The sequence below is a fragment of the Haliaeetus albicilla genome, chromosome 1, assembly GCF_947461875.1.
Source record: "Haliaeetus albicilla chromosome 1, bHalAlb1.1, whole genome shotgun sequence".
Lineage (NCBI taxonomy): Eukaryota > Metazoa > Chordata > Aves > Accipitriformes > Accipitridae > Haliaeetus > Haliaeetus albicilla.
Genome location: NC_091483.1, coordinates 19913881 through 19924549, shown reverse-complemented (window position 1 = coordinate 19924549; position 10669 = coordinate 19913881). Strand labels below are relative to the sequence as shown.

Here is a 10669-nt window from a genome sequence, read left to right as displayed (position 1 = left end):
CCCAGGGGGTGTCCAAAGACGTCAGGGAAGCAGCATGGACAAAGGGCCCTGGTGCTGCCAGGGGCTGGGTCCCACTCCCACAGGGCACCCAGCCCGGTCCCATGTGCGTCAGCCCCCCCAGGCATCCAGCCAAAACTCTGCCTCCCTGAGCCAAGAGGCACCGGCTGGTTGCTCCAGTACCTGTGGGGCAGCATCCAACCATGGCTCCCTGGCTGGTGGGAGAGGTCAAGTTTCCTCCTGGCTCTGAGATTTGCTCCTGCCTGAGGCTGGATGCTGATGGTTTAAGCATTTCTGGCGTTAATGCAGAGGTCATGCTTGCTCCCAGGGTTTGGGTCGGGGCAGGGTGGCAGGTGGGATGGGAGGTCTTGTCACCACCACCACAGTGAGCAGCTGAGCCAGGCTAGCCACAGCAGGGGGAACCCCCCTCAGCATTCACGTAGGCGACCAGCAATACCAGCAAAGCTAGAGGGGTCAGGAGGAGAGCACGTACGTATGGTGTGCACATCCTCGTAGCACCTTCCCACAGCAAAGGTGGGCTCAAAGGGACCTGTGCAAGCAGTGCAGGAAACAAATCTTTCTTTTTTTCTTTTTTACTACTCTTCTATTTTGGACTTGCACTGGTCTTACCTCAGGGGGGTTGAGGTTGAAACCCAAAAAGCAAGTGTCGGAGGCTATGGCGTGGTGGTGGCTCTCAACTTGGCCATCACTGCCCCGTGGAGCGGTCATGGCTGCAACCGGGCTGGGCTCAGTGTATCAGCCTTCCCTTTCTGCAGCCCTGCCAGCTTTCCCATATCAGTCACGGAGAGCATGTTACGACCCACTGCATCCCCTCTTATCAATAACCAGGCTGGATGTGTTCCATGCTAAGATCTGTGTTAATCATCGAGCAATTTCGCCTTCAGAACAGATATTTATAAACTGTGCTTTCTGTTTATCCAACCAGGTGGAACATTTGATAGCTGTCTTCCACCACAAACACATTTTTAGCTGGAAATTACTCCCCCTGGTTATCTGCGGGCACTGCCAGCCCTGACAAATGTTCCTGGGCAGGAGCTGATTGGCTCTGCATGCCTGGGGCCAACTTTAAATTTCAGCAAAGTGGGCACAGCCTCCATGGTCTGCTGCTGGGACCTGTCTCCGACAGCGAAAGGTAATCTTCTTACCTAGTTTGCCTGCCCTGTCTCTCCCCAGCCCTTTGGCTCTGCCCTCCCTGAGCAAGGCATCTCCTGCTTTCACTCTGGGCAAGCTGCGGTGGGCACGGGGAGACAGCCCGAGCCTCGGCTGTGTGCATCTCTGCATTGCACTCTCTTGAGCCTACCTTGCTTTGTATCGCTGATCCTTGTGCATGAATTTCCTCCCAATGTTTTCTGGAGCAACACTTGCATGGCTGAAAATAGTCTCCTGCCAGACCTGCGAGCCCAAGCCAGGGTGGATGGATGATGTGAGAATTAGTAGCCAAAAGAACTATTGTCTCCTGCCATTTATCAGTGCTATTGAAAGCAGCACGCAAGTTTCTTAACTCAGACTTACGAATGTATGGCTAAGCCTGCAGTGGTGTTGGTGGTCATTTATTGCAAATATCCACCTAAGCTGCTTTGATGGTATGAGTTAAGAAGCTTTAACACCTGGTGCCGGAGCACCCACTCGGTGCTGCTGGCTGTGCCTGTCCTTGCCTCACCACTGCACGCACATGACGAGAGCATCGCCTTTGCTGTGAGGAGTGCAGAGAGGCAGAGTGATGCCGAGGGCCACCTCAGAGGCTGGGGAAAGATGGGGTTGCTGGATAACCCCGCTGCCATGGGGGCTTTGGGACAGCAGGAGTTTTTGGGTTGCTGCTGTCTGGGACTGTTGGGGACTGCAAGTCCTGGGAAGACAAACTCCAGTGACACTTCGCTTTGTGCCCCCAGGAGCTGCCCAAGATGCAAACAGCCCTTGTGTGCCTGTGCCTGTGCCTGCTCAGCACGGCCCTCTCAACACCCGTGAGTATGGCTCTCCCCGGCTTCCCAGCGTGCCACCGAAAGTGTGCCCCAGCATGCTTTCAGCAGCAGGAAAACATGAGCTGTACTTGCATGTAGCACCTCTGGGGCTTGGTGGAGGTTTTGAGGTGCTGGCACAGAGGTGAACCCCGCAGGAAAAATATAGATTAGCACTGAGGTGCCTGATCATGTCGCTTTAATTTAGCAGTTAGGGCATTGTGCAAGGGCTGGTCTGGGTCACTGTAACTCTTCCCCTTGATTTCTGCAGATTTGGAATCTGCCCAGAGCTTTTGGCCTGGGAACAGCCTGAGCAGAGCCACAAGAAGGGAGGCGTAGGGAGGATGCTTGCCTTATCCACATGGGTAACAGGGGGTCAGAGGGGTGCCTGCAATTATATTCCAGCTCTCCTAATACGAAATTTGGACAGATATAACTGAAACAAAGGGCAAACTAAGATAAATATAATAGCAGCAATTTTTGTCCTGCATAACTCCTGCCCAACATACTAAATATACAGCTAGAGTGAAAATCTGCTCCTAGCAAAGGCTTGCTTTTCCAGCAGGGTAAGGAGGAGGCAAACTACGTCTTCCCCGAGGGCTGGGCCCCAGCCGAGCGTCCTTTAGCCCCCAAGACAAGCTTGCACAACCAGATCTGTCGCAGGGCAGCACAGGGAAAGGCAATAAATCAGCCCAGATTTGCTTTTCAGATAGAGGCACAGAAGAGAGCCGGTTAATACTCTGCTGCATAACCAGGGCGGTAATCCAGCCTTTGACATTGTTCACAAACAATGGAATAGCCCAGGAATATTTAATACTCTGGGGCATGTTTCTGCCCCTTTCATCTGGGCTTGGGGTGCTTCAGTGGCTGATTTTGCTGAGACTTGAGGGGGCTCCCCTCCATGGAGCTCTCTGCCCCTCTGGCACATAAGGAATGCCCTGAAATGGTTTGGTGGGTCTCACAGGATGCTCCCACCTCCAGGTCCCCCATCCCTGATGGATGCACTGGCCAATACATCCCAAAAGATGACAGGATAACTGGGGGAAGCTGAAAGCTTGCAAGCATGTACAAAAACCTGGCTGTGAGGGCACAGGTGTTGCTGCTCACTTGCCCAGTAAACACTGGGAATCACCACAAGTTAACCAGGTCCTGGCTCCCATCACAGTCAGATCTCAACCGTAAGTTGGAGCATTGTGGTATGAGCAGTGGTGCCATGTATTAAAACTGCTCTGCAATGAAAATACTCTGCAGCAGAATCCAGTAAAAGGGTATTTGCAAACAAACAATATCCTATTAAAAGTAGCATGCAATGCAAGTAATACTTTTCAGACCCTGGAAATGGGGTTTTGACCTTTCCTACTATTGCTGGCTTTAAGCCAGCACCCGAGGTAGCACCTGGCAATTTATTGGCTTATCAACACAGTTTTCCCACCGTTCCCTGGACATCATGGCGTGCCCATCACACTGGGCAGGGTGGGTGGCTGGCAGCGGGCATTGGCAGGTGCCTGGATGCTGGAGCAGCATTTGACACCTCGTCTCTCGCTTGTGTTTTGCTGCCCGCAGGTGCCACCGCCGCTGCCTGGGAGAGCTGCCGGGAACTGTGTGGGACAGCACCGGGTATGTCCCCCCCTGCCCCATCCAGACCCCGTGGGGTGCCCTGCACTGGGGGCGCAGGGAGAAAAAGCCGCTTCTGGAGGGAAGGCCCAGTGAGCTGCAGAAAAAGACCAGTGGTCCCCTCGCACCTGAGCAGCCCTTACAAAGAGCAGGGGAGAGCAAAGGTGCGATGTGCTGAGGGAAGGGAAAGGCTCCCCCCCACCAGCTGCTCCTCTGCCCCTGTCCAGCCCCAGAACACAAATGCTTGGTATATCCACAGGTAAGGTTGTAAAAGTCCCAGGCCCAGCTGCTACTGGTTTTTTTCAAAGTGTATCAGTATAAAATACATCAGCAGCAAAATTCAGATGAGTAATGTGGAAGAAAATGCCTGGTTTTGCCTATTGGAAGCCAGCTGCTGTCCTTCCAGTGCTTAGGTCACCTTCAGTCCCATCACTCATGTCTGATGGGACCATCAACCAGATTGTTTATTCAAGTCATAAGCTACCTTGCAAAAAAAACCCCTACAGCTCCTGAAAGCAAGCAAAGGCAGAAAATGACCCCAAGGAAAAACCAAACCCTGGAGCCCAGGAGGCGAGCACACACGTCCTGCCCAGGTCCCTGCCCATGCTGTCGGCCACAAGGTGGTGGGAGCTACCACCCACCCTGGGGCCCCAGCGGGTGCTTGTGGGACCCTGCTGCAGTGCCAGGCACAGCAAGGGAAGCTCCTACTGTCACATTTAATAAGAAAATTGTAGGGTTTGGGTATTTTCTTCCCCACCAGATACTGCTGAAAGGCTGCAATGCCAAGCACGGCTTCTACGTTTTCAAATATGTCTACTCATTTTCGACACGGAGGAACCAGACACAGATAAAGGTGAGGAGGTGGCCAGGTAGCACAGCAGGACCCTGGCTTGGCTGCGGCACCCCACGCAGCCAGGAGGTGCTGGGGCTGGGCCTGACCTCTCCCTTGTGTGTACTGCACAGAAGGAAGAGGCCGACAGCCAGAGTGCTGCCCCCGGCCGCCAGCTGGGTGACGACAAAGCCAGGCAGGGGCCAACGGAGGACCGGGTGGCCCCGGAGCAAGGTGACAACAGCAGCACTGATACAGTGGAGAACGGGACTGGCCTCAAGCCCGAAAACCGCAGTGCCCCAGGCACTGGCAGGGATGCTCACAGTCCTCGCCCAGGCACCGGCACGCGAGCGCGTGGTGGTGTCGGTGTCGTGGGTCCCACCTCGGCCAGCTCAGAGGGCAGTGGCGACCTGGATTTGGTGGTTGAAGTTGATGGTGGTGTTTCCATTCTCCCCCAGGGTGGACGCCCCAGAGAGGCCGTGGCAGGGAACATCTCCACTGTCAGGAGTGAGGACAGGGATGATGGTGCCCCCAGTGGGGTTCCAGTGGAGGGGGCCATGACAGCTGGGAGGGAGAGGGCCCCTGCCACCGGAGGGGCTGGGGATGATGAGGGCAGTGGTGAGGCCACCATCCCTGGCCAAGGGCAGGAGGGGATCATGCGGGGCACAGGGACACGAGGCGCTACTCTTGCCTCTGTAACTGAGAAGATGGAGGATGTTCAAGTTGATGCTGAAGGTGTGGATGAATACGCTTACATCCCAGACTCAGGCAGCGTCACCGTCACCCACGGGAAGGTGGGCAGCACAGTGAGGGCCACCAGATTCACCCAAATCTCTCCAGACAAGGATGACAAAGTCAACATCTTCATTGGGAGGGCCAACATCCATGTAGGGGAGCAAGAAGCCACCCAGGCTGGTGCCACTGTAGGAAGCAAGGATGATGGCATGCCTGCTGTGGGAACCAGCAGCCCCCTGCCCAGGCTGGGTGTCACTGCTGCACACGACGGTGATGATGATGATGGCATCCCTGCTCGCAGGCAGCCTGAAGAATTGACTACCACAGCCACGCTGAGCCATGTGGACAGTGTCACCAGCAGACCTGGGGATGGCCATCCCACAGGAGATGACGAGGAAGCTGCCACCGCCGTTGGTGATGAAGAAGGACAAGGGGCCCCCAGCCCCTGGAGGGTCGCTGATGGTGTCACTACCATCCCCGAGGAGGCTGGCATCCATGGGAACAGTGAGGATGAGGCAAAAGGTGAGGGGCAGAGGTTCGACAGGAGGCCGGGCCACCTGGGTGTCACCACCCCCCGCCAGGTGGGTGACAAGGAGGCCACTGCCGCTGTCCCAGCCGAGGGGGCCAGCATCCGCCTGGGCACCACCGTGGCCTCCCCTGGGGTGAGCGAGGGGGACTGCACCACTGCTGTGGAGATGGCCGGTGGCCGCACGGCAGGCGAGAGCACCATAGCAGGGAGAGGGGGGAGCGGGGAAGTGGGGCCAGCCACCCCCCAGCCCCATGGGGAGGGATGGCCCAGGGTGGGGGTGAGGGTCCGGCCTGGGGGAGCAGGGCTGGACAAGACACCCAGGATGGACAAAGCGCTGTCCCCACGCACAAAAGCCATTAGCCGGGTGTCAAGTGGAGCCCAGATAAGGGCTGACGGCCGTGACGGTGATGCCGGGGGCAGGCCGCGCACCACTGAAGCAGGGGGCAGTCCCCCTCCGCCGGCAGGGCAAGCCAGGGGCAGCACGGCAGCGGTCAAAGGCCAGGAGCGAGGGCGAGGTGATGAGGCGACGGTGTTGGGGGCCCGGAGGGGCCACCTCCCCAGGCACCATGGCAGGAGACCAGGGTCCGGGGCACCGGGGGCATTTGCGGCGCTGGGCCACAGCAGGCAGGTGGACCAGGTGAAGCGTGCCGACGAGCTCCACGTCCGCGAGCGGGCCTTTTATGCCCTTGGTGGGGCGGGGGGCGGCCCCCGTGGCTCCTACACCAGCCTCGGGAGTGCCGACAGCAGCCAGTCCTCCGAGGGGGAGCAGGGCAGCCACAGCGACAGCCGACAGACGGGGCTGCGGCCCTCGGGGTGGGGAGCCCCAGGGCACCCCCATGGCCACTGGAGCCAGGGGGCCCTCTGAGGGACTGCCAGTATCCACCACGGCAGGCTCCAGCAGTGGAGTTGGGGGGGGTCCCACATGTTGTGTCCCCCCCCAGCATCCCTGCTGCAGGCGCTGCTCTTGCCTGGGTGAGAGGCACCCTGCACATTGCTGGGGGTTGCATGGTGCTTCGCAGCCCAGGAGCCAAAAATCACTGGTTCATGCAATCCTGCTGTTAATTTGAGGGGGCTGCATCCAGCGCTGTTACAGCGATACATGGGTTTGCTGTGCTAGACAGCCATGTAATGGCAATTGTGCTACACGGCATAGGGTAGCGTTGTTTGTGCACTGATGCGAAGCGAGTAAATAAAGGGTGGGAAAAAGCCTCTGTCATCACAGTTTCACTTCCAGCCTAATGGAGAAATAAAAGCATTTCTGTACCTAAGGCTCTGCTGACTTTGTTGTTTGCCGCAGGACTTCAGGTAGCTGCTTTGCCACAAGCAGTGTGCTGTGGGGTGGCTGGTGCCCCAGCACATCCCTGGCCCAGTCATCACCTCTGGGGCTGCAATTTGGGCAACTGGTCCTGCACTTCCCTCCCTTGGGGTACCAAACTCCACTGCCTCCTGCCCAGGGCTACCCGCCTTCCTGAGCAGTTTGTTGTTGCTGGGGAGCCCCACAGAGCATCACGCACATTGGCTCGTCCATCTCCTGCAGTGAGAAATCCCCATCACACCCTCCGGCACACTGCCAGCAAGCTTGCCAGTCCCACTGCCCTCCCAGCAGCACCACAACACCCTGGCTGTGCCACCGCCATTCCCACCACTGTCCCCTGCACGCAAGCCAGCCTGGGCTTTGACACGCTGGAGCCGTGCCGCCGGTGGTGCCCAAAGTTAATCACTGTTTATGCAATTGCAGGTTGCCTTTTCTGTCCGAGAAGCTGCCTAAAACAGGCATGCTCAGCAGCATGCCAGATCAAACGGCACAGTGGGAGCGGCATCGTGCCTCGCAGGGAGAGGTGCCACACTCGGGAAGGGACTCCCTGCCGGCGCTGTGCCCATGAGGGGAGGGGGGGGGAGCTGCTACGATGACAGCAATGTACCCACAGAGCGCCTGCTCCCCTGCCCTCTGTGTAGCCGCACACAGGGAAGGGGCAGGTCTTGTTTTGGGCCACTTGGTTCCTGTGGACCGCTGCATGGGTGATTGATGCTGGGAGCACCAGTACAAGGATAACACTGTGTATCTCACTGGTGCTATCAGTAGCACCAACAGTCGGGGCTGTACCTTGCTAGAGCTCATGCTCTCCAGCGGTAAGGATCAAAAAGTGCATGTGGCCACTACGCTCCACACCAGGGCATGAGGCCCCGGTGCCCCCAGGGGAGCTGCACCAGGCAGGCTGGTGCCAGTGCCATGGGGACATGGAGGTTTAAGCAGACTGCAGCTTCCCAGGTGTGGGGCAGCATGCACAAGACCTTCAAAGGCTCAGGGACCTCCTGTGCTGGCCCACCCGGCTCAGAGCAGAAGGGGCTGCAAGGCTGCTGGCAGCCTGGGCTGGGTGACTTGCCCCAGGAATTGCCACGTCACATCACACCCCAAGTCTGACGGACCATGGTGATGCTCCAGGGAGCTCGGGCTCGGCATATGCTGTTGCCTGGCAAACGAAGGGGTTGGTTCTGGGGTCTCGCCGCTGGCAGGGCTGGGACTGGTAGGTTTGCAGCCTCATGGGGACCCCAGCATGGTGCCCAGCCACCTCCATACCCGGTCCTGACCACATCCTTGTCCACGCCATTGAGCAACATCCATAAGCAAGTTCTCGGCACCATCTAGTGGAATAAAAAGTCTTTTGCTGGGAACGTTTTGTGCCTGTTGAATGACGCCCAGCTCTGCTTGGTGTCAGGATGGGCACTGCTGCCATCTTGACCCTCTGCTTTCCAGAGCTCCCACGGAACCCTGCCTGAATGGCAAGGTCAGGTATAAAACTGGCTAGTTCAGGTATAAACGGCATACATTTATAAAACAGCACTACCTCCTTGCACAGCTGCTGTTAAAGCACCTGGAATTTTTGTGCGGTGACCCTGGCTCTACATCCTCAGGCATGTGGCATTTTGGGATGCTCACCCCAAGCCCCCTCCTCACCACCAAGGTGCCTGGCTCTGCTCTTCCAAAACTCCCTTGCCAAATAGCACAAGTGGCCACTGAACAGACAAACTCCAAGTTTCCCATGGAAAGGATTTTCCTGAAGTATTGGAGCAAAGTGGGGAGCTGGTATTTCCTTGCAGTGAAGGCTGGGCTGATGAGCTCTGGCAGGGTGGCTCACTGCCACCCCTCGCATGGCAACACCCACAGCAAGCTTACAGCTGGGCTAGAGGTGGCCACCAGGCCTGGGAGGTGTTCTTCTGTGGCTCTTTGGTCTTTGGCTCTGCTGAGCTGTGTATTTTCAGGGAAAACTTTAATTTAGACCTTTAATATATATATGCATTTACTTCCTGTTCCCCTGTGTTGTTATGGTTTTTTTACTGAAAGGCAGCAGTGATTTAACATCAGGCGTTTCTTCATGTAGGAATAGCAGAGGCTGTTGCTGAAGCTCCTTAGGGTCTCTCATCCCCCTGTAAGTGAGTGAACACAAGTGAAGAGTGATATGTACACTAGAGTACTTTCTGGGGGTACAGAAGCAGAAAGAAATTGTCCCTAAAAATCCCAGCTTCCCTTACAAATACTAATTGTGGGGATGTGGCCAGGCGGGTATGGGTGGTTGTTTATTCAGGTAAATGTCATGCTTAGAGGAAAAACATATACTATTGTGGGCTATCACTGATTTCTAGAGTGTAAAAGCTCTTGCATGTGAGGTGCAGAGGCTTTTCTGCAGCAGCTGTAGCAGTGGAAACCCCTCAGATTTTGCAAAAGTGGATTTCTGTTAACATTGCTTTTATACATGGGCCAGCAAGTACACCAGTACTGGAAAAAGCAAGCGCTGGGTGAAGAGGGGGTCAGCTCTCTCATGAGTCAAGTGAGCCAGATGAGTGGAGGATGAGCCGTGACACCTAATTGGGGATTGCCACAGCAGGCCAGCTGGGCAAGGCTCAAGTCAGGTCCTTTCCCCAAAGCACACACAGCTGCAAAGGTCTTCCAGTGATGTATCTTGAAGCAGCATTCTTATTAAGGAAACCTGCTGAACCTAGCCTTAAGGTGTTCAGCCCCTTAAGGAAGCCTCCCTATCTCTTCCAGGAGGGCAGCAGCTGGCCGTGAGCTGCTCCTTGTCCGAGGCGCTGGTACCAGCCTGTTTACAACCCCTCCCAGCCCTGCCCAGGGAGCTGTGGTTGCCAAGGCCACTGGAGCAGGATGGAAGCAGCATCTTGTGCTCCCGGCTGTGGGGCTGGCACCACTGCAGGTACCAACGCCAGCAGTGGGATGTCAGCAAGGCTGTGTCTCCCTGGGTTTGCTGGGCAGAGACGAAGCAAGGGCTAGCCTGCCCTGCCCTGCCTTTCCTGAGCCCTCCTGCCTAGGACAGGCTTTTACTTGGACAGGTCGGGGGACTGGGAACCTGGCTGACTCCCCAGTGCCTTTGCTGTAAAGAGAGGAGGGGGGATAACAAAGAAACCCCGCTAAACCTTTGCTACATGTCTTAAAAATAGTTCTCTTTGTAATTACTCTTTGTGGCTTTATGCCTTGGGGCTGCATCAGGGCTTATATGATGAAGTGAGCTGCTGTGCCATGTGTGTGTTTAGTATGCTGCAGCTGGACCTTGTGTGGCTGCGAGCTTGCGGGGAACCTCGCAGACATCCTTGGCTCCCTGGCCACACTTGGTGAATTGTCACCTCTCGGTCTGCAACATGGCCTCGCTCACCTCCTAATGCTTTGTTAATCTGTCAGTGATGATGCTGTAACATAGGTAATTAGGAACCTGTTGCCCTGGAAGCAGAGGACTTTGAGCTCTTGGACAAATAGTGCAAATGAATGTCAGTGGAGTTTTGGAAAACTGTTATTAGCATACAGCCTGTTTCAGGTCTTAGAGGATACAGAGGCATTTTTATAAAGTGAAGGGTTTTCACCTGCTTTGTGTTGTGGCCTGTATAGCCCTGCTGAAGTGAGAATTAAACCATCTCTTCTCTTGGGGGGAGGGGGGGGCGATGTGCTTTTTTCCTAATAAGGTGGGTGTGGAGGGCAGAAAA

At 56.2% G+C, this 10669-nt stretch overlaps 1 protein-coding gene across 1 annotated transcript; it reads left to right on the top strand.

Annotated features, from left to right (window-relative positions):
- The first annotated feature begins 1059 nt into the window (after positions 1 to 1059).
- Positions 1060 to 6943, top strand: MEPE (matrix extracellular phosphoglycoprotein). Its single transcript, XM_069781079.1, has 5 exons — positions 1060 to 1150; positions 1908 to 1979; positions 3537 to 3590; positions 4348 to 4440; positions 4551 to 6943. Exons 2-5 carry the CDS (start codon positions 1920 to 1922, stop codon positions 6543 to 6545), a joined length of 2202 nt encoding a protein of 733 aa, XP_069637180.1. The 5' UTR covers positions 1060 to 1150; positions 1908 to 1919; the 3' UTR covers positions 6546 to 6943.
- Positions 6944 to 10669: the final 3726 nt, after the last annotated feature.

Excerpts from the sequence above, each read along its gene's own strand:
- MEPE (XM_069781079.1), top strand. The coding sequence starts at position 1,920 with ATGCAAACAGCCCTTGTGTGCCTGTGCCTGTGCCTGCTCAGCACGGCC. Across the intron at positions 1,980-3,536 it reads GCACGGCCCTCTCAACACCC|GTGCCACCGCCGCTGCCTGG; the intron begins GTGAGTATGGCT and ends TGCTGCCCGCAG. Across the intron at positions 3,591-4,347 it reads ACTGTGTGGGACAGCACCGG|ATACTGCTGAAAGGCTGCAA; the intron begins GTATGTCCCCCC and ends CTTCCCCACCAG.